Source organism: Microtus oregoni, unplaced genomic scaffold, assembly GCF_018167655.1.
Source record: "Microtus oregoni isolate MIOR12 unplaced genomic scaffold, Mior012 000006F_ref0000085, whole genome shotgun sequence".
NCBI classification, from domain to species: Eukaryota; Metazoa; Chordata; class Mammalia; order Rodentia; family Cricetidae; genus Microtus; species Microtus oregoni.
Window position 1 is genome coordinate 57079282 of NW_024543065.1, and position 25613 is coordinate 57104894.

General features: G+C 51.4%; 2 protein-coding genes across 3 annotated transcripts; one reads left to right on the top strand and one right to left on the bottom strand.

Annotated features, from left to right (window-relative positions):
* The first annotated feature begins 3524 nt into the window (after positions 1-3524).
* Positions 3525-20880, top strand: Rasgrp4 (RAS guanyl releasing protein 4). 2 transcript variants are annotated; one of them, XM_041654137.1, is made up of 17 exons: positions 3525-3547; positions 5995-6179; positions 7217-7338; positions 7455-7507; positions 8358-8489; positions 8606-8759; positions 10720-10893; positions 12968-13084; positions 13724-13999; positions 16273-16353; positions 16457-16561; positions 17159-17277; positions 17379-17537; positions 18954-18991; positions 19066-19194; positions 19279-19391; positions 20598-20880. In XM_041654137.1, the coding sequence occupies exons 1-17, from the start codon at positions 3525-3527 to the stop codon at positions 20652-20654; spliced, it is 2037 nt and encodes a 678-aa protein (XP_041510071.1). In that variant the 3' UTR covers positions 20655-20880. The 2 variants fall into 2 exon arrangements, with proteins under 2 accessions (XP_041510071.1, XP_041510070.1); XM_041654136.1 differs by having other exon boundaries at positions 17379-17523; positions 18955-18991.
* Positions 20881-21588: 708 nt separating this feature from the next.
* On the bottom strand, positions 21589-25387 carry Fam98c (family with sequence similarity 98 member C). Its single transcript, XM_041654006.1, has 8 exons — positions 25281-25387; positions 25047-25192; positions 24837-24971; positions 24368-24573; positions 23731-23808; positions 23532-23648; positions 22251-22418; positions 21589-21928 (listed from the first exon to the last, which is right to left on the bottom strand). Exons 1-8 carry the CDS (start codon positions 25319-25321, stop codon positions 21785-21787), a joined length of 1035 nt encoding a protein of 344 aa, XP_041509940.1. The 5' UTR covers positions 25322-25387; the 3' UTR covers positions 21589-21784.
* Between the last annotated feature and the right edge of the window lie 226 nt (positions 25388-25613).

A 25613-nucleotide genomic window follows, 5' to 3' on the forward strand; every position in this document is an offset into this window, starting at 1 on the left:
TGTCCAGCATCATGTGGGTGCTGGGAACTGAACTTAGGTGCTCAGGAGGATCACTGAGCCATCCTTCTAGCCCTGAAAGGTACTGTTTTGGGGGTTTTTTGTTTGTTTGTTTTTGGTGGGGTTGTTGTTTTTGTTTGTTTGTTTTTGAGACAGGATTTCTCTGTAGCTTTGTAGCCTGTCCTGGAACTAGCTCTTGTAGACCAGGCTGGCCTCAGACTCACAGAGATCAGCCTGCCTCTGCCTTCCAAGTGCTGGGATTAAAGGCGTGTGCCACCACCGCCCGGCTAAATGTACTGTTTTTAACAGAATCAAGAAAGCAACTTAGACCAGCCTGGTTTACAAGAGCTAGTTCCAGGACAGGCTCCAAAAGCCACAGAGAAACCCTGTCTCGAAAAAAAAAAAAAAAGAAAGAAAGAAAGAAAGAAAGCAACTTAGCCGGGTGGTGGTGGACGCCTTTAATCCCAGCACTTGGGAGGCAAAGGCAGGTGGATCTCTGGGAGTTCGAGGCCAACCTGGTCTACAAGAGCTAGTTCCGGGACGGGCACCAAAGCTACAGAGAAAACCTGTCTCGAAAAACCAAAAAAAAAACAACTCAGCTGTCCAATGTAACAAAATTGATTAACAAATCATATGCTAGCACACAATGAAAGATAATACAGCAAGAAAAAGGGAGGAAGCGTAGCCAAGTAAAATCACATGGGAAGAGGAACAAAAGACTCGACACAATCCATGAGTCCGTGTACACAGAGTACTTCTTAAGATGTGTTTTTATGGGCTGGAGAGATGGCTCAGTGGTTAAGAGTATTGCCTGCTCTTCCAAAGGTCCTGAGTTCAATTCCCAGCAACCACATGGTGGCTCACAACCATCTTTAAAGAGGTCTGGTGCCCTCTTCTGGCCTGCAGACATGCACACAGACAGAATATTATATACACAATAAATAAATAAATATTTTTTAAAAAAAGATGTGTTTTTATTTCAGTTATGTGCAGGTGTCTGTGTCTGTATGTGAGTGTTTGTGCACCGAGTTGCTTTAGAGGCCAGGGTGTTATATCACCTGGAGCTGGAGTTACATGTGGTTGTGAGCTGTCTGATGTGGAGCTGGGAACTGGACTCCAGTTCTTGCCAGAGCAGTGAGTGCTCTTAACTGCTGAGCCATCTCTCCAGCCCCTTCACAGAGTTTTAAAGCAGACAAAACTACTCTGTTATATATCAGGCTGCGGATAAATCGTGGGAGGCAGTGATGGAAGAATGAGGGCACTTAGATAAGAATGTTCCGGAGTCACTTGACGTTTTTGGTTTTGAATGGGTGGGGGTGGTTTAGGCCCAGTTGAGAGCTATGTGGACCAGGTTAGTCTTGAATTCATAGAGATCAATCTGCCTTAGCTCCTTCTACCCCATCAAAGGGGCTAGGATTAAAAGTGTATGAGCTCTCTCTCTTGCTCTCTTTCTTTTAGAGTGGCTTCAAACTCAACAAGTAGCAGAAGATGACCTTGAACCCCTGATCCTCCAACATTACCTGTCAAGCGCCAGGGACTGCAGCATGCAACACTAGTGCCTGCTAAAGTCCTGTTCTTGAATTGAGTCATTGCTGGGGTTTCCTCAGTTACTGACAACTCATCAACCTAAGGAGCAATGTGTGCTCTTTTTTGAACTTCAATTAAAAATATGTCAAGCATGACACATTAAGATAAAAGAACAAAGCATACATACTCAAAAGGAAAGTCTGCTTCCACGGGCACAAAACTTTGTGTGTGTGTGTGTGTATATATATATATATATATATATATATATATATATCACAGTTTCTTTTTCTTTTCTTTTTCTTTTCTTTTTCTTTTTTTTTTTTGATTTTTCGAGACAGGGTTTCTCTGTAGCTTTTGGTTCCTGTCCTGGAACTAGCTCTTGTAGACCAGGCTGGCCTCGAACTCACAGAGATCCGCCTGCCTCTGCCTCCCGAGTGCTGGGATTAAAGGCGTGCGCCACCACCGCCTGGCTATCACAGTTGATACAAAACTGAATGATGTATCATGTATGGGACTGTTCACAGTAACCTGAGAGGGGCAGTGCAAAGGGAGAAGATTTTAAAACAGTCATTCTGGCCAAGGCAGGCGGATCTCTGAGTTTGTGACTACCCTGGTCTACAGAGTGAGTTCCAGGACAGCCAGAACTACACAGAGAAACCCTGTCTTGAAAAACAAGACAACAACAACAAAACCCCGGTCATTTTGTCTGTTTTAAAACTGTCTGAAAGGGCTGGAGAGACGACTCAGGGTTCACCTCTATCAGGAACATTTTTATAAAAAGATAACCCGGGGAATAGAGGACACAACTTAGTTGGTAGAATGCTCGCTCAGAACACACAAAGCCCCAGGTTGAGACCCAGCACTGTGTGAACCAGGTACGATGAGTCACAGCTAGTCTCAGCATTTGGGAGATGGAGGGGGAAGTTATCCTCAGCTCTAAAGAGAATCTGGGATCAGTCTGATCTACATGAAAAATTTCTTGAAACACCACACACACACACACACACACACACACACACAGGAAGGGGGCTACCACAACAAAAAAACAGTACAGCACACTGAGTCAATATCAAAATGAAAGCCACGGGACTGCCCTGCTCTTGCAGAAGACCTCAGCCCATGCCCTGTGGCTCACAACTGCCTAAAACTCCAGCTCCAGGGGAATCTGACGCTTCTAGCCTCCTCTGAGGGCACTGACACTTGTGAGCACATAGCCACATACAGACAACACATACATAGGATTCAAAGTAAAAATAAAATACAACAAAAGGTGAGTATACCTTTAGAAATAAAAATAGATAAATAAAGAAAACCCCAAACTCTTAGAGAAGTTGACAGTACACGGGAGGTGCAGCCTGAAGGATTTTACCAAGAACAGAATAAAGTGAAAATGTTTCCCCAGGATAAACGGTGTCCTCCAAACCAGCCATGCATTACACGCCTGTCATCCTAGCATGTGGGAGGCTGAAGCAGGAGACTTTCTGTGAGTACTGAGGCCAGCCTGAGGTACTTGAGAGTCTGGCTTTAAAGAACAAAATACAATATAAGAAAAGAAATCCAGACCTTTCCTCTGAGCTTGTGTTTTTACATAAATACCAGCTACACTTTTTAAAGCTGTTTTGGGTGCGTGCGTGCCTGCGTGTGTGTGTGTGTGTGTGTGTGTGTGTGTGTGTGTGTGTGTGTATGTGTGTGTATGTGTGTGTATGACAGAGGTGGGGGAGAAAGGAAGATGGGGAGGGAGATAGCTAGAGAGACAGCTGAGAGGGGGTAGGCAGCACCGGAAACCTCAGCAGGCAGGGATCCCCTTGGGGGGAGGGGAGCCTTTGGTCTCTCCCCAGCCTCTTCCTTCCCCCTGGCCTGGGGGGGGGAGTGGGGAGGGGCAGTTCCTCTTTCCTTCCTAAACACCGTGGACGCTGCAGCAGCTCCCAGGGGGCTGACAATCTGGCCAGAGAAGGAACAGAATCATATGCCTGTCAGAACCCCTGTCCCCTTTAGGAACCATGAACCGGAAAGACAGCAAAAGGTAAGAGGACTCCCCAAAAGAGACCTGGGAGAGCCAAAGGACTCTCCCCAGGGAGGTCTGGAAGAGCCAGAGTCTGCTAACTCTGGCTGTGGCCAGTGGGGGGACAATACGACAAGGGGTGCCCCCATTCCTCCAATGGGGTTCTCGTGGGTCAGAGGGATGAATGAGATGCTTCAGGGAGCTGAGCACCTGAGCCTCTGTTACTGCTGTTGTCTCTCCCTGGACTTTGAGCTGTCCTGTATCCTTCAATCCCAGCTCCCTCAGCTGGCTGCCTCTGTCTTCCCTGGGGTCTTCCCTGTCCCCTATTATGGTCACTACCCCCCTGGACTGGAAACTCCAGGCTCCTGCAGGACTGTGCCCCAGGAGAGAGGTTTATGACGTAGGTCTCTGCAGCTTCCCTGCCTCTTAAACCACTGCTGGCTGCTCCAGGCACTTCTGGGGGCTGCCCATGCTAGCAGGATCGGAAATGGGCTTCTTTCTCCTGGCATTGCTAGCCCTCCTGTCCCCATAAGGAAAGATGGTGCAGGGTCCCCAGCCTGGATAGCTCTCCCAGTCTCCCTAGCGCGGTCCTGATGAACAAAGGGACCTTCTCAGCAATATGGTGAGAGAATCTTGGGTGCCTCGGTTCCTGGCTGTGTGACCTTAGGTAAGTTACTCAACTACTCTGTCTCAGTTTCTGCTTCCGTCAGAATTATCATGGGCACCACTTTAGAGGGGCTTGCAGAACTTACGCTGCTTTGACCACCAGTTCTCAAAGGTGAGCATGTATGGCAGCCACACCAAGGGCTTGAAAGCACCAGCCCCTGGGCCTACCCTTAAAGCCCTAAAGTTTTAGATTCCGTGAGTCTGCGCTGGCGCCTGAGAAACTGTACTTATATGGAATGTCCAGGAAGGTGATGCTTTTGGTACTTGGTGTGAGTACCTGAAAAACATGGAGTGCGCAGCCCTCGGGCTGCTTCCGAGTCAGTGCTCAAATGTCCATTATCATTTAACATTTAACAGCTATATTAAGCCCTTAAGAGGTTGCAGGGGACACGGCAGATTTATTTTAGGGTGTCCTTGTTTGTATTTTCATACCCATGCCAAGCTGGAAGCCTGGATGCTTCCTCCTGTCTTTTTTTTTTTTTCTTAGATCGTGTCTTGCTCTGTAGCCCAGGCTGAACTCGAACTTGCAATCCCCCTGCCTCATTCTCCCAGGCAGCTAGAATTACACAGTAGCACCATCATACGCGGCTTTCTCTCCGTGTCTCACTATCTGCTTCCCCACCAGCTGGGCCCCTTTGAGGAGCCAGGCTTAAGAACGCTGGGGAAAATCCAAGGATGACTTTTTCATTTGAAGAAAGCAAGGGCTAGAAAGACATTGGGTAACTTATAAAGAGGCACACGGCCAGCGGAAACTTCTCGAGCCCAGTTCTGAATGACTCTGACGACTCGAATCCAACCCCTCCCTCCATTCCTCCATTCCTTCTGCATCGTCCCTTTTTCCTCACCTGGGACAGACTCCTAGGGAGGCAGCCGACAAGGTTATTTTTAAACTTTCCTTGAAGCGGTTGTGGCCCCAGGGACCCCGCGTACCTCCGGGGAGCCCAAGAGAAGCTCTGTACTTCCTCTCTGGGCTCCAAATGTGGAGAAAGGCTAGAGGCTCAGACTCCGTGAAAGGCTCAGGAAGGGCCTGCTGCCTTACAGAGGCAGGCTGCATCTCTAGAGGCCTGACTGCAGGAGTCTGCGCCATCGCGACTCCTAACTCCAGAGCTCGTTCTGGCTTTGGCAGGAGCCTGAAGGCCAACTTGTGGACACCTAAGATGCCCTGGAGTTGGTCTGAGGTCTTGGGTTCCCTGAGAACTCAGGATGAATCCTGGGGACTTGCTTACAAGAGATTTCACCTGCGCTGCTTTGGGGTTATATATGATCAAGAAGAACTTGAAGAGAGGTGGGAATAAAAGAAAGTAACAGGGGAGAGACAAAATACTACGTGTGTTTTCCTTTATATGCGAAACCTGTATTTAAGTATGTGTATACACACATACATATATATGACATGAAAACAGAGGACAATATTTGGGAAAGAGAAGGAGCCAATGATATGAGGGAGGGCGGATGGGTGGCAGATAGGAACAAGGTATGGGTAAGATGATAAAGATTATGTGTGATAAATGTCATAATGAAACCCACTATTTTGGATACTAACTTTAAAAATAATAATGAAGTCAATGCCTGGAGGGGGGAGTTAAGCTTTCGGAAGGCCCTCCCATGATTGCCTGGGGAATCTGAAATATTTTGGAGTTTGTCGCCCATGAGTCCCTAGTGGGTAGCCCTGGGCCTTGGTCTGCAAGAACTTTGGTCCATGGTGCTTAGAGGCACTGGGATCAAGAGGAATTCTGGGAGTATACTTGGAGGAAGGTACTCCCGAGATGCTTTGCGGAGGGGTGTTTTGTGTGTGCCTACAGGAAGTCTCATCAGGAATGCTCTGGGAAGGCAGGTGGGAGGGGTCGGCCACGACAAGCCCGCCGCCACAAGACGTGCCCCACCCCCCGGGAAATCATCAAGGTTTTGGCTTCCATGAATCTGGGGGTGCTGAGCGAAGGCAGCTGCAGCGAAGATGAGCTACTGGAGAAATGTATCCAATGCTTCGGTGAGTAGGCCTACCCAGGCCAGCCTTCCCAGCGCACACAGCCCGCTAAGTGGTCCTCTGTCAGCCTTACTGGTAGGGGTGGAAAGCGGGTCAGTAGGGTGGCTCTGCCTTATGTAAATGATATAAATGATGGGAGAGAGTTTGAGTCTAGTCACATAGTTTTGAAGGCTGAGGCAGGAGGATAAAGTTCGAGACCTAGCGGGGTGATATGGTGCTTGCCTTTAATCCCAGCGCTTGAGAGGCAGAGGCAGGCTGATCTCTGTGATTTGAAGCCAGCCTGATCTAAATAGCAAGCTCCAAGCCAGCCAGCACTAGTTAGTGATATCCTGTGTCAAAAAAATGAGTTAAGGGGCTGAAGTGATAGCTTAGTGATTAAAATCATGTACCCCTCTTGCAGAGGGCCTGAGTTTGGTTCCCACTATCTTCATCAGAGGGCTTACATCACTTGTAACTCTAGCTCCAGGGAGCCTGATAGCCCTGGCATGAGAGGGCTCCCAGCACCCATGTGAACAAACCCACACTTCACACACACACACACACACACACACACTTCACACACACATACACACTTCACACACACATACACACTTCACACACACATACACACACTTCACACACACACACACATACACACACACACAATTTAAGGCAATAAAAATAAATCTTAAAAATTCGAGGAAGCCAGGTAGCATTCAGGAGGTAGAGGCAGGTGGATCTCTGAAAGTTTGAGGCCAGCCTGGTCTACAAAAGCAAGTTTCAGGACACCTAGGGGTGTTACATAGAGAAACCCTGTCTCAAAAAGAAAAAGAAAAAAAAGTTCAAGGAAAACAGCTTGAGATGATTGAAGGCCAGGAACCAAACTCATCCCGTCCTGTGCACCTGACAGATGAGGACACTGAGGAAATCATATTGCTTGCTCAGATTCCTGCAGGGCAGCACAGGTAGGACCAGCCCCTGCAGCAGCCTGTCCACCCAGGCTGGAAGCTATCGGTCTGTTGCCCAGGGCCCAGGCTAACGAACTCTCCTCCCTCCTCCAGACTCTACTGGCAGCCTGCGCCGTGGGGACCACATTCTCAAGATGGTGCTTATGATGCACAGCTGGGTGCTGCCATCCTCAGACTTCGCAACCCGGCTGCTGACCTCATATCCTCCCAGAACAGTGATCTCCATCTAGAGGGTTAAGGGCAGACTCCTAAACTCCTAGGAGAAGGGAGTGGGGAGTGGGAAAATGGGGGTGCTGCAAAACAGCCTTGACTAGAACTCAGGTACCGGAAGGCTGCCAAAGATGCGCAGGAGCTAAGACAGCTACAGATTTGTTACCTGGTCAGGTAGGGCTGGGCCAAGACCACCCCCTTCCCATAAAACACCTCTCCAAGATCCCCCAACCCAATCCACCCCCCACATACACTCAGCCCCATTTTCTAAAATCCCATGCTAAGAGTCCATGTGATAACTCATGCCTGTAATCCTGGCATGAGATAGCCTGAGGTAAAGGTTCTCCTCAAGTTCAAGGATAGCCTGGGCTATAGAGTAAGGTCCCATCTCAAAAACAAAAAAGTTACAAAAAACTCCCTTGCTAAGGCACCATTGACTGTGACTGGATGGCTCAGCGTGAGGAAGGGCACTAGCTGCTCTTTCAAAGACCTGGATTCAGTTGCCAGCACCCACATGGTGGCTGACTGTCTTCTGACCTCCATGGCACCAGGCACACACATGGTACACATACATCCTTTGTAGGCAAAACACTCGTACATACAAAATTAAAATAAATATTTTAAGAAAGTTTAAAAACCACCCCTAACCTAGTTCCTGAGACCACTGCCCCCTGCTCCTTAGAACACTAATTCTTGGAGACCCGACCCAGATCCCATAGACTCTCCTTGGTGACGCCTCACTTCCCACATACTCCTAAGATTTCATCGCCTTGACTCCCCAGATCTCACCCCTACCCAGTTCCTGGCTCCCCTACTGCCTGGCTACCCAGTTGTCTCAAGAGATCCCTGTCCTGTTTTAAGAACCCCCCCCCCCCCGGCCAAGACCTCTGAATCACCCCTCTGATTCTGACTCCAGAAACCATAGACATGGAAATGCCCTTAGTTCCCCACATGTAGAATTCCTTAGCCTCAGGCCCCTTACAGAGCCCCTCTTCACCCACCTCCCGTCTCTGGCCCCTTCCAGGTACTGGCTGACCCATGACCCTGAGGCGGTGCACCAGGAGCCCCATCTAGAAGAAGTCATAGATCGGTTTTGGGCCACGGTAGCTCAGGAAGGCAACTTGACCCAAAGAAGTCTAGGAGATGCCTCCAACCTGTGAGCCAGCCCTCCCCTTCTTCCCTGCCCTCACCCTATCCTGCCCACACCTTCTATGCCCCCCCAAACCTTCAACTCTTGAGCCACTCCAATAACCTGTCCTTCTTGACCTCCAGACTAAGTCCCAGAGGGCCCGGCCCCCCACCTCCCATGAGCAGCCCAGGCCTGGGCAAGAAGCGCAAAGTGTCCTTGCTGTTTGATCACTTGGAGACAGAGGAGCTGGCTCAACACCTCACTTACCTCGAGTTCCGGGCCTTCCAGGCCATCACAGTGAGAATGTCTTTCCCAGTGTGCCCCTAGGCAGCAAACAGAATAGGGGTGGGGGGGTGCTCTTGGAGGAGGCATCCGTATGGGGTTGTAGGTCTTACTATCATTGCTATTCCTGTGACTGGGGTTGTAGGTCTTACTATCATTGCTATTCCTGTGACTGGGTTAACAGTGCTGGTGACTGAACCCAGGGTCTTACCTACGTTAGGCAAGCTCTCTAACACCGAGCTACATCCCCAGCCCAGACTGTAAACTCTTTTTTTTGAAACAAGATCTCATCTTATAACTTGGACTGGCTTGGAACGCATTTTGTAGACCAGGTTGCCTTGAACTCACAGAGATCCACCTGCCTCTTCCTCCCGAGTGCTGGGGCTAAAGGTGTGCTCCCGCACTCCGGGCCGATGCTCTTAAGCAATCTACCGTGGCAGCTGGAGGGTCTGAGACAATGGGTTGAGCTGGCTGGGTGCTAAGGCCTTGAGTTCAAATCCCATCCCCTTCTCCCTTCCTTCTAGACATTTTTATTTACATGTTTATTACTTGTGTGTGTGTGTGTGTGTGTGTGAGAGAGAGAGAGAGAGAGAGAGAGAGAGAGAGAGAGAAAATGGTCTTCTCTTTCTGCCGCCATGCGCATTTCAGGAAAGCAGCTCAGGCCCTTTTATCCACGGTGTCACTTTAGCGGCCATTTCTTTCTTTTCCACTCATTCTTACTCCCTGTCTGCCCCGTTGTTTGAATGGGAGTCTCATGGCCTCCTGCTATGGAACCAAGGATGACTTTTGATTTCTGGTCCACTCCCTCCACCTCTCGGGTGCTAGCATCCCAGGTGTGTGCCAACACAGCGGTTTCTGCAGGGACACAGATCAGGCCCAGGGCTTTGTGCAGGCACACTAGGCAAGCTTTCCATGTCCCCAGCCCGCCTCAGATCCTGTTGACCTCGCTAGCTTTGAACTAGTTTCTCCATCTCTTGGGTACCCATTCATACAAGGCAGAGACCACACCGCTTCACGGAGAGGAGAAGGAGTGAAATTCTCATGTAGAAGTGCTGGTTGTCGTGTGGTGTGGTGGTGCAGGCCTAAATTGCGTGGCCGATGCAGGAGGATGTGAAACTCAGGGCCAGCTTGGCCTCCATGGGACCCTGTCGTTGCTTCCTGCAATAGAATCACATAGTTGAGTGCTCAAAGGATTTTCTCAGTTATTCATGTATTCCCTAAGCATTTCAACTTACCATACCTCGGTTCCCCTGTACATAAATGTAAAAATTAAAATGGAGTTGGGTGGTCGTGGTTCACACCTTTAATCTCAGCATTTGAATGGGAGGCAGAGGCAGGCAGATCTCTGTGAGTTCGAGGCCAGCCTGGTCTACAGAGCAAGTTCCAGGACAGTCAGGGCAACATAGAGACCCCCCCCCCCAAAAAAAATCAGGCAGGATATTAAGAGTTCCTATACCAGAGACCAATGCATGGTTAGAGTAAATGCTACCTTTGAAATTGTTGTTTCCCTTCCCTAAAGGCAACTGGGTGTGCTTCTGGGTTGAAATGTAGCAGCTGCTAACATCTAGATGTTGTTTTGAAGGAAAACGGGGATCTGATTCCTTTAGGGGACAGATTTCCGGATTTTGTGAGAGAGAAAGAGAGTGTGTGTGTGTGTGTGTGTGTGTGTGTGTGTGTGTGTGCGCGTATGCGCGTGCCTGTGTTACGGTATGGTGGACACGAGTGTGGAGTGTACGTATTATTGAGCAGATCAAGTAAAAGCCGCTTTCACGTTCTCTTGCCCACACCTCCCTGTGTTGAGCATGCCCCGGTCAGACACATAATCATGTGCACAGACGAGAGCAGGACAAGGTGGTGTCCGGGACCAACAGTAGCCTGGTGGGAGACATAGACTATGTTAGGATGGTAGAGGCTGGGACTGCCAGGAAGGTGGCATGTGAGCTCTAGCACCCGCCCTGACTCATCTTGTCCTCAGCCCCAAGACCTGCGGGGCTATGTTTTGCAGGGCTCAGTGAGGGGTTGTCCCGCTCTGGAAGGTTCTGTGGGTCTGAGCAACAGTGTGTCCCGCTGGGTACAAGTCATGGTACTGAGCCGTCCCGGGGCTGCACAACGAGCCCAGGTACTGGACAAATTCATTCATGTGGCACAGGTAAGCCCATCTGAACGCCCAGTCTTTCTGCCTTTTTTTTTTTTTTTTGAGATAGGGTCTTTCTGTTTAGCCCTGGATGTCCTAGAACTTGCTATGTAGACCAGGATGGTCTCGAATTTAAAGAGATCTGCCTACCTAATACTGAGATTAAAGTATGTGCCACCACAGCTGGCATCCAGGACTGTATACTAACTAGATTTGGGACAGCTACGTGGCTTCCATATTGTGACTGACTAAGGCTTTTTTTTCTCTTCTTCTTCTTCTTCTTCTTCTTCTTCTTTTGTTTATTTATTTTGACTTTTTGAGACAGGGTTTCTCTATGTAGCCCTGGCTGTCCTGGAACTAGCTCTGTAGACCAGGCTGGCTACAGATCAATATTTATTTTTTAATTATTTTAAACTGTGTGCACACATGCCCCTTTAGAGGCCAGTGACACTGGAATTACAGGAGGCGGTTGTGAGCTGCCCAGTATGGGTGCTGGGAACAGAGTTTAGGTCCCCTTGCTAGAGCAGTGTGTGCTCGTAGGCACTGAGCCATCTCTCCAGCCCATGACTCCAGCCCATCCTCTGCTGGCATGATTCATCTCCCTCACCCACCATACTTACCACACAGTACCCTGGCATCATCCGAGTCCATACTCCGTTGTGACCTTGATATCACAGAGTCAAACCATACTTGGCCCCACTGTTGGCTCTATAGTTAGAAATTAGCACTATTTCCTAGGCCCAAAGTCAAATTCCACATATCATATCAACTCCCACCCCTTCTGTGTCTTCAGCTTTGTATCTCCAGTCCTTAGCCCCGCTGGGTGTCTTCCGACAGTGACTGTATCACTTTTAGTGATACTTAGATACAAAGATACAAAGAGACTTAGTCCTGTCTCTCTGTCCCTGACCCGTTGAGTCAGCCTCTCCTCCCTTCTGGGAAAAGGGAAGCCCTGTGGTCTGACCTCTTTGAATATCTCCAAAGCAGACCACGCCCTTCCTGAGGAGCCTTCCAACACTTTGCTTCCTCTTGCTTGGCTATTTCTGTTAGTACGGGGGGATTGAACCCAGGGCCTCCTGCACCCTTAAATAAGTCCTTTACCATTGAGCCACATCCCCAGTCCTTCACTGGGCGATTCTATATGCAGGGGCTCTACCACTGAGACTTGCTGCCAGCACCTTACTGGGAAATTCTGTGCAGGGGCTCTACCACTGAGCCACACCCTAGCCCCTCACTGGGGGGTCTAGGCAGGGGCTCTACCACTGAGCCACACCCTAGCCCCTCACTGGGGGGTCTAGGCAGAGGCTCTACCACTGAGCCACACCCTAGCCCCTCACTGGGGGGTCTAGGCAGGGGCTCTACCACTGAGCCACACCCTAGCCCCTCACTGGGGGGGTCTAGGCAGGGGCTCTACCACTGAGCCACACCCCAGTCCCTCACTGGGGGGGGGGGGGGTCTAGGCAAGGGCTCTACCACTGAGCTGTGTCCCTAGCTCCTCACTGGGGGATTCTAGGCAGGGCTTTACTACTGAGCCACACCCCCAGCTCCCTAGTGGAGGATTCTAGGCAAGGGCTCTACCACTGAGCTATATCTTGCTCGGCTCTTTAGACGTGGAAGCAGGTCTGGCATCAGCCTGAGCTTCTTGGTCTGAGCATCTTCTATTTGGTCCTGCCTCACCTGTCTCCAAAGTGACCTTCAAGCTTTGAGAAGGGAAGGAAAGAATTCTCCTGATACCCTGTGACCTCACGCTCATCCCACATCAGTTTTACTCTTCTATGTTACAGTTAATTTATTCCATTCTACCAGTCATGCCTTCACCTGCATGACTCGCTTGTGTGTTGTTTGACCCCACCCCCAGAAGCCCGACGCCTGATATACTTCTGAATTCTCTACAGCTGGTCAACACACACCTGTCTGTTCTCCGAATCTGTCTAACCCTAAATACATGCCTGGCACCTTGCCAGCCCGACCCACTCATCTGCTCACACCTGGTGTGCACTCACATATGACTGACCCCCCCCCCCCGTCCGCGCCCCACCCTACGGCTGTTCTGCGGTACCTCCCACCTCTGTCATTACCTCCCTTCTAGAGGCTTCACCGGCTACAGAATTTCAACACACTGATGGCAGTCACGGGTGGCCTGTGTCATAGTTCCATCTCCAGGCTGAAGGACTCCCACACCCACCTGAGCCCCGATAGCACTAAGGTAACCCCCTCGACTCCCCAAAGTCCTGAACCTTCACATACTGCTCTATACTGCTCTGTAACTGCTGTCAGCCCTCCAGGGCTCTGGAGCCATCGTCGGACCTTTATACTCCAAATTCCATAGACCTCCCCGCCCCCACCCCAGCTATCCCTGTTCTTTCTTCCTGGGCCACCTGTGTACGGAGCAATGAACTGGCCCCTCACTGGTGGAGGAGCAGCCCCTGTCGGTCTTGCTTCCCCACCTATAGGACGGTGGAGCAGCCAACTCGCAAGACTACCGTTTGTAGCCGGGCAGTGGTGGCACGCCTTTAATCCCAGCACTTGGGAGGCAGAGGCAGGTGGATTCTGTGAGTTTGAGGCCAGCCTGATCTGCAACAGTTTCCAAGACAGAGAGAAACCCTGTCTTGAAAAACCAAAAAAAAAAAAAAAAAAAAAAGACTGCCGGCATGGCTAAAGACTGGTGATTTAATAGCCCTGGCCATTTCACATCCATAACGTAGGAATCAGGAATCGGGGCTCTGCACCAGGCTTGCTTTCTCTTGTGTTTCCTCTTCTCCTTTTCTGGAGAGGATTAAGGGAACCCCCTGTGAGGGGCATGCTCAACAGAGATATTCTTATTCTAGAAGCCCTTTCTACACAGGCCCTGCTGGAGCTGACAGAACTCCTCGCCTCCCAAAACAACTATGCCTGCTACCGCCGCACCTGGGCCAGCTGTACTGGCTTCCGGCTGCCCATACTGGGTGTACACCTTAAGGACCTGGTGTCCCTGTATGAGGCCCATCCAGACAGGTTGCCGGATGGTCACCTGTACCTCCCCAAGCTGAACAGCCTCTACCTACGGCTGCAGGAGCTGGCGACACTCCAGGGACAGCATCCCCCCTGCAGTGCCAATGAGGACCTGCTGCACCTGCTGACGGTGAACTGGGGGCCCTGTGTCACCTGAGCTCCCTGGAGACCACAGGGGACCAATAATTAGAGTCCTGGGCTACTAGGGGCCTGGAGGATTGGATAGTTAGGGAATGAGAGACTTTGGTTTGGTTTGGATTTTGCTGTACTGGAAATGAAATTAGGACCTCACTTATAATATGTGACCACTTGGCTGTGGAGCCAGAGCCCCTCACTGGGGATTCTAGGCAGGGGCTCTACCACTGAGCCACATCCCAGTCCCTCACTGGGGGATTCTAGGCAGGGGCTCTACCACTGAGCCACACCCCAGCCCCTCACCGGGGAATTCTAGGCAGGGGCTCTACCACTGAGCCATACCCCCTGCATGATGAGTTCTAGGCAAGTTTTCCACCACTAAACTACATCAGTCTAGTATTTATTTTAAGGTCAGGTCTCACAGTGTCGCTCAGGCCAGGGAACTCAGTGTGTGAACCAGGCAGCTGTCCTCTTGTTGGACGCTCCAAGTACAGTGATTACAGCCGTGTAGTAGGAAGCCCAGCTGTGGAACTCATAAAGCCACAGCTTCTATGAGTCTAGCTAGCTGTGTGACTTCGGGCAGGTCACATCACTGTGAACACTTCATTACTTGTAAAACAAGGACAACACTAGGACCCTCTTCAGAGTGTGGCTAAGAAGAAACAATAAATGTAGTAAGAAGTAATCCAAACAGTACCTGAGCTGGGTGTGGTGGCTCACACTTTAGTAATCCTGGCACTCAAGAGGATAAGACTGGAAGACTAGCCTGGGCTACCTGTGTCTCAAAGAAAACAAGTAAAATCCAGGAACACAAGGAACGCAGTTTATCCTGGCTCAAGGACCTGCTCCAGGCCCCCGGGGTAGCTTTGGGCTGTTGAATCCCTGCAAGAGCAAGGGGCTGGGAATGCTGAGCGGGAGTAGAGTGCCTGCCCGGGTGTAAAGAGGCTCTTTCTTTGCTCATCTCTGGAAAGAAAAACAAAGTAACTCAGTGTCTGAGCTCCTCCTATCAAGTCTTGAGCTGCCAGGGTGTGGCATAGCTGGGGTGTGACTGGAAGCTCTGATGGTATTGATCACATGCGCCCCAAACTTGGGAGACAGAGGCAGGAGAATCATGAGTTCCCAGCCAGCCTGGGCTACATAGTGAGTTCCAGGCCATCTAGGGCTACATAGTGAGACCTCGTCTTCAAAAACATTAACAACAACAACCAAAAAATTAACAACAAAAAATAATAGAGAAAATAACGAAGACAACCAAACATTGACCTCAGAAGCCACACGTATGTGAACCCATGTGCCTACACGCGCACACACACACATACACACACACAGAGTCCAAGATCTAAGGATAATTCAGTGGTGTACCATTTTTTGTTTGCTTGCTTTTTGCTTTGTTTTGTTGAGACCCGGTCTTACTATATAGCCCTTGCTGGCCTAGAACTCACTATGTAGACCAGGATAACCCTAAGCTGGTGATACTCCTCCGTCCTCTGCCTACCACACACTATGATTCAGGCATGTTCACCATGCCCACAGAGTAGCGGAGCATGTTCAAGACTCCAGGTTTGAGCTTTAGAAGTATGTAAAGGAACCTGCAGGTCACTTCAACTTAGAACCCTACAATATGAGTGCCCGTACTATGCTCTTTTCATGGGTCAGGAAGGTTGAGGCAGTGCCAAATTCTGAAGGTGGAGTAGTTGACTGAAAAGTTGAGTTCAGAGACCCTGAGACAAGGCCATACATAACTTTTGTCAGGACCCAATGGAAACTGAAAATATGTGGCTCTTTGTTTAATTCTACATGGAACTTAGCAGGATGTATAGACACATGCTTGAAACCCCAGCATTCAGGAGGCCAAGAGAGGAAGGTGTGAGTTCCCTCCCGGCCAGCCTGGACTGTGTGATGAGACTGTCTCAGAAGGGGGTGGGGAACGGTTGACAGCTCAGTGGTTCAGAGCTCTTTCTGCTCATCCCATTCCCATTCCAGCATGCACGTGGTAGCTCACAACTGCCTGCAACTACAGCTCCTGGGGACCCAGTGCCTCTCCTGGTCTCCGTGGGCACCCACTACTCATACATGGCGCACACACACACACACACACACACACACACACTTTTTTAAAAAGGCCTCAGTGGGAACAAGGCACTTTGGATTGTGGAGGGTGGCAGGCATGGCAGGACAGGTCCAAGGGAAGGGTCTGAGAAGAGCATAGGGGACCAGGCTCAGGCCGAGACCTGTAGGAGGAACTTTACTACCCTGCCCATCCCCCAGCTCTCCCTGGATCTCTTCTATACCGAAGATGAGATCTACGAGCTTTCTTATGCCCGGGAACCACGCTGTCCCAAGAGTCTGGTGAGCCTTGGCTCCTGACCTCTGACCCCTGCTCCCTCCACCCTGTCACCCTCCCACTCCGCTTAAGCCTATGCTTTGACTGTGTCCCTCTGTGTTCTTCTAGCCACCCTCCCCCTACAAAACCCCTCTGGTGGCGGAGTGGGCCCATGGTGTGACCCCAAAGCCAGACAGCGTAACCCTGGGTCAGCATGTGGAACAACTAGTGACGGTGAGGAGGGGCTGCGGGTCCCTGGAGGGCTGTCCGATGAGCGGTGGGGAGGGGCTGCGGGTCCCTGGAGGGCTGTCCGATGAGCGGTGGGGAGGGGCTGCGGGTCCCTGGAGGGCTGTCCGATGAGCGGTGGGGAGGGGCTGCGGGTCCCTGGAGGGCTGTCCGATGAGCGGTGGGGAGGGGCTCCGGGTCCCTGGAGGGCTGTCCGATGAGCGGTGGGGAGGGGCTGCGGGTCCCTGGAGGGCTGTCCGATGAGCGGTGAGGAGGGACTGCGGGTCCCTGCTGTCCGATGAGCGGTGGGAAGGGGCTGCGGGTCCCTGCTGTCCGATGAGTGGTGGGGAGGGACTGCGGGTCCCTGGAGGGCTGTCCGATGAGCGGTGGGGAGGGGTTGCAGGGTCCCTGGGGAAGGGCTGGGGGTCCCTGCTGTCCGATGAGCAGTGGGAAGGGGCTGCGGGTCCTGGGAGGGCTGTCTGATGAGCAGTGGGGAGGGATTGCGGGTCCCTGGAGGGCTGCCAGATGAGCGGTGGGAGGAAGCCAAGCCCACAGGGCTGGGCCTGGGTGTCTTGTTCTCACTCTCCTCTTCGTGTCCTTCTCAAGTCCGTATTCAAGAACTATGACCCAGAAGGCCATGGCACTATCTCTCTGGAGGACTTTGAGCGACTGTCAGGCAACTTCCCCTTTGCCTGCCATGGGCTTCACCCACCTCCCCGCCACGGGTAAGAGGCCCTGGCTCCTGGATCTTCCAAAAGCAAGGATCTTGGACATGCCACGAGGGGACGGGGGGCAGTCATGCTGAGGTGTGGCCTTTGCCCTGTAGGAGTGGCTCCTTCAGCAGAGAGGAGCTGACGGAATACCTGCTCCGCGCCAGCGCTATCTGCTCCAAGCTGGGCCTGGCCTTCCTGCACAGCTTCCATGAAGTCACCTTCCGCAAGCCCACCTTCTGTCACAGCTGCAGCGGCTTCGTGAGCACTTGGCCCTGTTAGCACCCTTGGGCCCTGTCTCCCCTGGATTAGTGCCTCACAACCTAACTCAAGGCAGTGGGGGTGGGGGTCTGGTGGACATGATAACGTGTACCAGAATCTAGGACTGCAGGGTCATCCTCAGTTACATAGTGAGTTTGAGGCCAGCCTGGGCTATATGAGACTCTGTCTTAGAAAACACCAACACAGCTGGACATGGTGGTGCACAACTTTAGTCCCATCACTTGAGAGGCAGAGGCAGACTGATTTCTGAGTTTGAGGACAGTCTGGGTTACATACAGATTCCCTGTCTTGGAAAACCAAAACAAATAACAAAAAATGAATGAATGAACGAACAAACACCAGCAGAGCTGGAGAGGTGGCTCAGCAGGTGATATCACTTGGCTGCCCTTGCTGAGCGACTGGATTTGGTCCCCGGCACCCACATCGGGCAGCTCACAATTGCCTGTGATTCTAGTTTAAGGGGAGCCAGTACCCTGACTCCATGAAGTCATTCTCTTATGTCAACATGCTCTGTGGTGTGTGTGCGCGCGCGCACTCAGGTGGTAACAAAGTCTCAAGTTTCGCAAATTATTTTTCAAAGAACAACAAAAATAAATAAGTAAAGCAAATTTTAAACATCAGTCTCCAGCTGGTGTGGCACTCACCTTCAATGCCAGCATCTAAGTGGCAGAGGCAGGCAGAGCTCTGTGAGTTCGAGGCCAGCCTGGTCTACTACATATGGAGCTCCAGGAGAAACCTGGTCCCCAAAATCACTCTCTGATCCTTTACCCTGGACCACCAAAAGCTTCTTCATTTCCAACTTAAAGACATCTTTTATTTTTGTTTGTTTTCTCTCAAATTTTAGGGTTTTGAGACAGGGTCTTCCCATGTAGCTCAGACTGGCTTCAAATTTATTTTATATGGCAAGGGATTTAACTCAGTGGTAGAGTGCTTGCCTGCCATGCACAAGGTCCTGAGTTCAATCCTCAGAATGCATACACACACAAAATTAAATGGATTATGTAGCCCAGTCTTGCCTCAGCCTCTTGGGATTATAGGTATGGTCACCACACCTGGCTTCAAATTCTTGATAGTGAACAAATCTTAATCATTAAACTGAGACTCAACTACAGATATCACCATTTATGTACTGCCAGGTCTGCACTTGACACAGCTCATGAGCCAGGCAGTGCTGGTCTGGAGACGTGAATGACACACAGCCCCTATCCACAGCATATACATTTTCGTTAACTCAGCAGTTTGCCCATTTGTAATACCCTACTTGATTCCCTAAGTTTGAGATAATCTCCAAGTTCCTATAATTTTGGTTAATTCACAGAATCTTAAGAAATTTCAAAACCTACTGGCTTCCATCCTCTTTCTCCCATGTGCCCTCCTCTAGTCTGACTGACCAATTCTTTCTTTCCTCAGCTCTGGGGTGTCACCAAGCAAGGTTATCGCTGTCGGGGTAAGTGTGTGTGTGTGGGGCTCTCGACTTGCAGGCTGGAAGAATGGGGTGCTCAGCAGCTCCTTTCCCCCCAGACTGTGGGTTGTGCTGTCACCGACACTGCAAGGACCAAGTGAGAGTGGAGTGCAAGAAGAGACCAGAGACGAAGGGTGAGCCTGGTCCCCCAGGGGCACCTGTGCCAGCCGCACCTCCTGCCAGCTGCGGTAAGACCCAGAACACGGTGCCTGCCTGGGAGGAAGGCCCAGAGGATGGAGTCACATCTCTGCCACCCCTCACATCCCAAACAGGCTCTGAGGAAAATCTCTCCTCCACACTATCCCTGGATGCTGAGTCTGGTTGCCACCTCCGCCACGCTTGGACCCAGACGGAGTCCTCACACTCTTCCCAGGAGGCGGAGATGGTAAGGAGTCCCGAGCTGCATCCAGGAGAGGAAGGCTATTTGTCTGGGATAAACCAGACAGATCTGGGAATCACAGAGAGGCAAAACCATATAAAAATCCTCCGTCACCTGGATGGGAGGTTAGAGACACTAAGGAAAAAGAAGGAAAGAATTTTTTTTTTTAAAGCGGTATCTCACTATGTGTCCTAGTCGACTTTCTGCTGCTGTGCTACAACACTGGCCAAAATCAACTTGGGGAAGAAGGGGTTTATTTGACTTGCACTTCCAGGTCACAGTCCATTTCTTGGAGGAAGTCAGGCAGGTACTGAAGCAGAGAACATGGAGGAGGAATGCTGCTCTTCATGGCTTCCTCACTTTCCTTTCTTACACAACCCAGGACTACCCACCCGGGTGGGCCTTCCCCCTCCTCCTTCCCCCTCCATCAATCGTTACTCAAGAAAATGCCTTACAGACATGTCGACAGGTCAATCTGATGGAAGCAATCCCTTAATTGATGTTCCCTCTTCCCGGGTGACTCTAGTTTGTGTGAAGATGGCAAAACCTAACCAGTTCATTTTGTAACCCAGGCCGGCTTCAAACTCACAATCATCTTGCGTTTATGTTCCAGAGTGTTATAGGTATGAGTCGCCATGCCCAGTGGACACTGACTAGTTTTCAGTGTTGGCAGAGAAATAATAGCAGTCATAATATACTCAGGTGACAAAAGTGGGTAGTTACTAGCACAAAAACAAAGACCTAGGGAGGAAAAGCAAAAGCTAGGCATGGTTGCGCAAACCTATACTCCTATCGCTGAAGAGGCTGATAGAGGAGATCAGCCACAACTTCAGGGATACATGGTGAGGATCCAGGTCAGACTGTCATAGTGAGTGACCATGTTTCAAAGAAACAAAAGAAGGTCAAGTGAGAACAAGGCCAAGAGCACTTGCCTACCCAGGAGTCCTTGACCTGCTCTTTAGGGTCAGGATTGACAGCATCCACATGGGACATGATGTCTCCTCCCCCTCCCCGCACAGCAACAACAAAAATAAGACCAAATATGTCAGAATCTACAATAAATATTATTGGAACAATTTCCACTCTTGAAAGGCAAAGATTTCATCTGGGAGTATTGGTCATTTAGCCAGTCTGAGTGAGACCCGGGTCCTGGTTGTGAACTGTCCCCTACAGAAATGAAGGGCCCCTCATTGTGCATTCTTCTCCCTCCAGGTGCCCTTCCCAGCACCAGTTTCACCGCCCAAAGCTTCCTCGAAGCCCAGTGCCTGAACAGCATCTGGAGTCTTCCCCTAGAAAAGGTTCTTCTGCACTGCACTGACTGCCAGCCGTATTCCCTCCCGCCTCACTTAGCACCTGCGGCTCTGTGTTGGATGGATTTGGACCCTTGTCACATCATCTCCCCAGCTCCCCACTTCCCAGATAAGGAGACTAAAGCTTCAAGCTCCAAGTGAAGCTGTGAACCAGTGGACCATACTGACTGCTGGCATGGGTCTGGAGGTTGTGAGAACAGGGGGGGGGGGTGGGGACAGAATCCTAACCAATGTCAGGACAGAGGCTGGTGTGGGCAGTGTGTGTGAAATGTCTTCCCCTGCTCGGGGCCTCCTGCAGCTTGTTCAAGGTGAAACCCAGTCTTAGGTTTAAAAAGCTCTGTAAGATCTGTCCCCAGCACCTGTCTTCCCTGTCCACATCTCCCCTCCTTGCTCATCCTCTTCCACCTACGATGGCTTCCATGTTCCTAGGACATGCCCCAAAATACTTACCTCGGGCCTTTGCACTAGCCATCCCCTTTTCTGGAGTGCTCGTTGTCAGAGGTCTGCATGGCTCACCTGCTCCAGAGCTTTGCTCAGGTGACCACAGTGATGTCACACACATGCAGTCTGACCCTCCCCTGCTGCTTTCTCTTTCTCCATGGTGCTTTGGTCCTCTAATGAACTAGACATTTCACCTGTTGGCCTTGTTGAACGTCTGTCTGTTCTTCCTCCCGGAAAGAGCTCCCAAAAGGCAGAGATGTTTACCCATAATACCCGCTGTGTCCCAGATGCCTAGACCTGTAAAGTGTGTGTCCAATGTTTCAATGTGTCTTTCCCCACACCCACATGAGAAGCAAAAAGCTTATCCTGACCTGGGGGCAGAAACTCCCCCTTGCCCCTCCACAAACACACACACCTTGAGCTGGTCCCTATACAGAAACAGATTCTATAACCATCAAAAGAATTAAATTTATTTTTCAGACAACATGGTTCATAGTGTTAAGGGATGGGTGGGTGTAGGAAGCTCAGGGACTCTCTACAACAGGGAATGCCTGGCTTAGGCACCAAGGAAAACCCTCCCAGTGACTCTCAAAGGTTACTGGCAGCATCAGAACCCAGCAGAGCCTCTGACCGACCCTCCAAGACCCTTTACTTCTTCTTCTTTCTGCGACCCCAGCGCTGCTGGCCAGCCTTTCCCCTTCCTCCATCTTCACTTCGGCTTCTCCAGGTAGGCATGGGTGCCTCCAGCTCATCTGGGCGCCCCCCACGGTCTGGCACATCACCCATAAGCACCTGAAAGTTGATTAGACTTGAGTTTCAGTAGATTTAAAAAGAAAGCAGGGGTGTGCTCATGCATCCCATCATCCCAGCATTTGGGAAGTGGAGGAAGACTGGGAGTTCGAGGCCGACCTCTTTGCTACATAATGAGTTGGCTACATGACTAGCCTGGGCTACATGAGACTATCTCAAAAAAAATTAGAAAATTTCCTTCTGCTACGGAGAGTGGTTAGTTTGTGCCCAGTTAACTCCAGAGGCCAAGAACCAGGGGAAACCCCAGAAGACCAATCTGAAGGCCAAGGATGTTCAGATTCTCCCCTGCCCGAGATGGGCACACCTTGTTGATGGCACAGCTGGTCCCTCGGCGGGAAGCCACACTAGTAGCTGGGACCAGACGGGAAAGGTCAGCTCGGGCAGCCAGAACATGTGCGACAGAGACATTAGATTCTGGTGTCAGAAGTCCTCGGATTGGAAACAGCACTGCCTTCATGGCTTCTCCTCGGGCCTGGAGTGGGGGAAAGGTAATCCATGGACAAGGAGCCCAAGAGCTCGTCCCCACCCAGGGCCTCTGTATGCTTCAGAGGGGGTCATTCACCAAGGAGCATTGTGGTGTGACAGACAGCTGGGCATGGTGGCACAAGAACTATCATCTCAGCACTAGGGGAGCAGAGGCTAAGTGGTCAGAAGTTCAAGGTCATCCTCAGCCACCAAGTTAAGAGGCAAAAACAAAATCTTAAAAGTGGCTGACCATGTGAGAGAGCGACCTTTGGTGACATATCAAGGTCACAGGGACTGACCTTGGAGGAGACGCATGCAAGTCCCACAACCTGCCCAAGCTTCCATGTGTTTCAGCCTCCAAAACCATAAGCCAAAATGAACCTAATTTTCCTACCCAGTTCCGGGTACCTTGTATTGACAACAATTAAGATAGTCTTAACTACATTTTATTACACTGGGGAATAGTTCTGAAGACACTCCCATGGAGAACATTCTAGAATGCCCTTGAGGCCCTGAGAGTCAAGAAATCTTGAACTCTAAGATTCTAAAGAGTGGGCTGGAGAGACGGCTGGGCAGTTAAGAGAACGGACTGTTCTTGCAGGGGACCAGGGTTCAGTTCCCAGCACCCACAGGGCAGCTCACAGCCCTCTATAACTCCAGTTCCCGGGGATCCGATGCCCTTCCCTTACCCTGCAAGCACCAGCCATGCGCGCACGCGCGTGCACACACACACACACGCACACACACACACACACACACACACACATAAAAACATACACATAAAGGAAAAATGAATAAATCCTTTAGAAAAGATCCCTAAATGTGCACTGGAGAGATGGCTCAGCAGTTGAGAGAACTGACTGCTCTTTGGAAGACCTGGCTTCAGTTCCCAGTACCCACATGGAAGCTCACAACCATCTCCATCTCTGCTTCCAAGGGATCTGACACCCCCTGCTGGCCTCTGTGAATACTGCACACACATGATGCACATATACATGTAAGCAAAACACATCAAATAAAAACAATCTCACAAGGTTCTAAGATGGTCTCTCTCCCTTGCCCCTCCACCCTGCTGCTGTGCTTCCCAACGCCCTGCTTATTCTGGCTAAGGTCCCCACACCTCTGCCCGGTCACCCCAGTGGAAGGCAGATGTCGTAAGATCCAGACGCTTCAGAAGCAGGCAGCGGCGGCAGCAATACTGCTCTGTCAGGCTTTGGGACAAGGTCTCCAGGGCTTCCTAGGAGAAAATATCTTGGTCACAGCACGGGTGGCATCTCTGGGTGAGGATACTGTTCACAGGCATCTATACATGCTCTTACCCATCGTGACGCATCCAGCGGGGAGCTGAGGAGGGGCTGCATGGACTCTGGCGGCAGGCGAGGCAGCAGCTCAGAGATCTGGTGGAAGCAATCAGGAGCCAATGAGACACAAACAGAAAGGACCTTCTTAAGTACTCCAGTTCCCCAGGGCCTCAGAGGCAACAACGGTGTTAACGGCTTTTGTCAATGTGACACAAATCTAGAGAGACCTGAGAAAAGGGGATCTCAACTTGAGGAAATGATCCCTCAGACTGGTCTGTAGGCATGCCTGTTGACTGCTATTTAATGTAAGAGTGCCTTGCCTGCTATGGGCAGTGCCATTCCTGGGCACATGGCCGTGGGCTACACACACACAAACAAAACAAAAGGTAGCTGAACAAGTCAGAAATGAATTAGTAAACAGTATTCCCCCATGGTCTCGACTTCAGTTCCTGCCTGGAGTTCCCTCTATGATGGGCTGGAATTTCCTCCTCACACTGGTTTTGGGCAGTGTTACATCACAGCAAAAAAGCAAGTTAGAATAAAATGGCGACCAAAGTTCTAAAACCATCCCTGTCATTGGGTTATTCTAGAGATGGCTTTGAAGACAGGAGTCTCCCGCCAAGTAAGGTAGCTCAAGAGGTGACTGTCTCTCTACCTTCTCTTGAAACTCCCGAAGTAGCTGGCTGGCCAGGGTTCCACGAACTGGTCTAGGGAGCCCCAGTGCTTGAAGAGTTAGCATCAGCTCTTGAACCACGCCATTTCCCTCCTTTGTCCCTTCTCCAAAGGACTGTACAGGCCTAGCATGTAGCTGGGGCCGCAGATGCAAGAGGCGGGCAGCCTGGAGCTCGGAGCAAAGAAACCCTAAAAATAGGAACAGATCCCCCAGAGTAAGCCCACCCACTTCAAGGCTGCAGCTCCTCCTCCTCCAGCCCACTTCTCAACTCAGTAAAGCTTTCAGAGGCCTTCCTCAGAATTCTAGCCCAGCCCTAAGCCGGTCCCACCTACCGGCGGCCTTCAGGAGACCCTCAAAGGTTTGGCCACGCCCCCGGGCCCAGTCTCAGATCTGAACCCACCCACTTCCGGGGCCCCGCCCACTCCCGCCTCCCGGGGCCTTTCAGGCTCACGCAGCAGGCGCAGGCCGCCGCCGGGCTCCCGCAGCACTGTGGCGCAGTCTCCGCCGCAGAGCGCGCGATCCGGGCAGTGCAACGCCCGCAGCAGGCCGGTCAACTGCCGCAGGAATTCTTCTTCTGCGTCCGGGCCTGCGGGACGAGGAAGCCATCAAGGGAGCGGCAGGTGCCGGGCTCCACCCGCCGTCCACCCAGATCCTCACGCACCGTGGCCAGCGCCCAGTACTGCGGTGCCCTCCTCTCGCCGCTCCAGAGCTCCCAGAGCCGTCAGCTCGGCCGCCAGCCGCGCGCACAGCGCCCTGAAGTCCGCACACGCGGGGCCCCGGGACGCCGCCTCCGGGAGGGCACCGTACCTGCGGCGGGGCACGCGTCAGTGCGACTCCATCTGCGTCCGCGTCCCGGAGCGAGTGTGCCCTTCCCGTACCCCCAACCACACCTTACCCCAAAGTCAGTAGGTCGCCGGCCACTGTGGCCCTATCCATGGTAGCTTCGGCTGGGGACCCCGGGCGCGCACCCCTTTCAGCCTGGGACAGGCTCCGCCCCGAGGGCGCCTCCTCCCGCCCACCCGGCCTCTATCCAATCACATTCTCGTGCGAAGGAGCTTCGGCGCTCCGATTGGCTCAGTAGCCCGCCACGTGCGCCCCTCAGGTAACTTGTCCAGGGTTGTAAATTTTACAGCTTGAGATTAGGATCCCCAAGGTCGGGGGAGGCTCGCGTGTCCCTGCCCTTGGGGACATAAAAACAAACGGCAACCCGTTTTTCTTTCCCACTCTC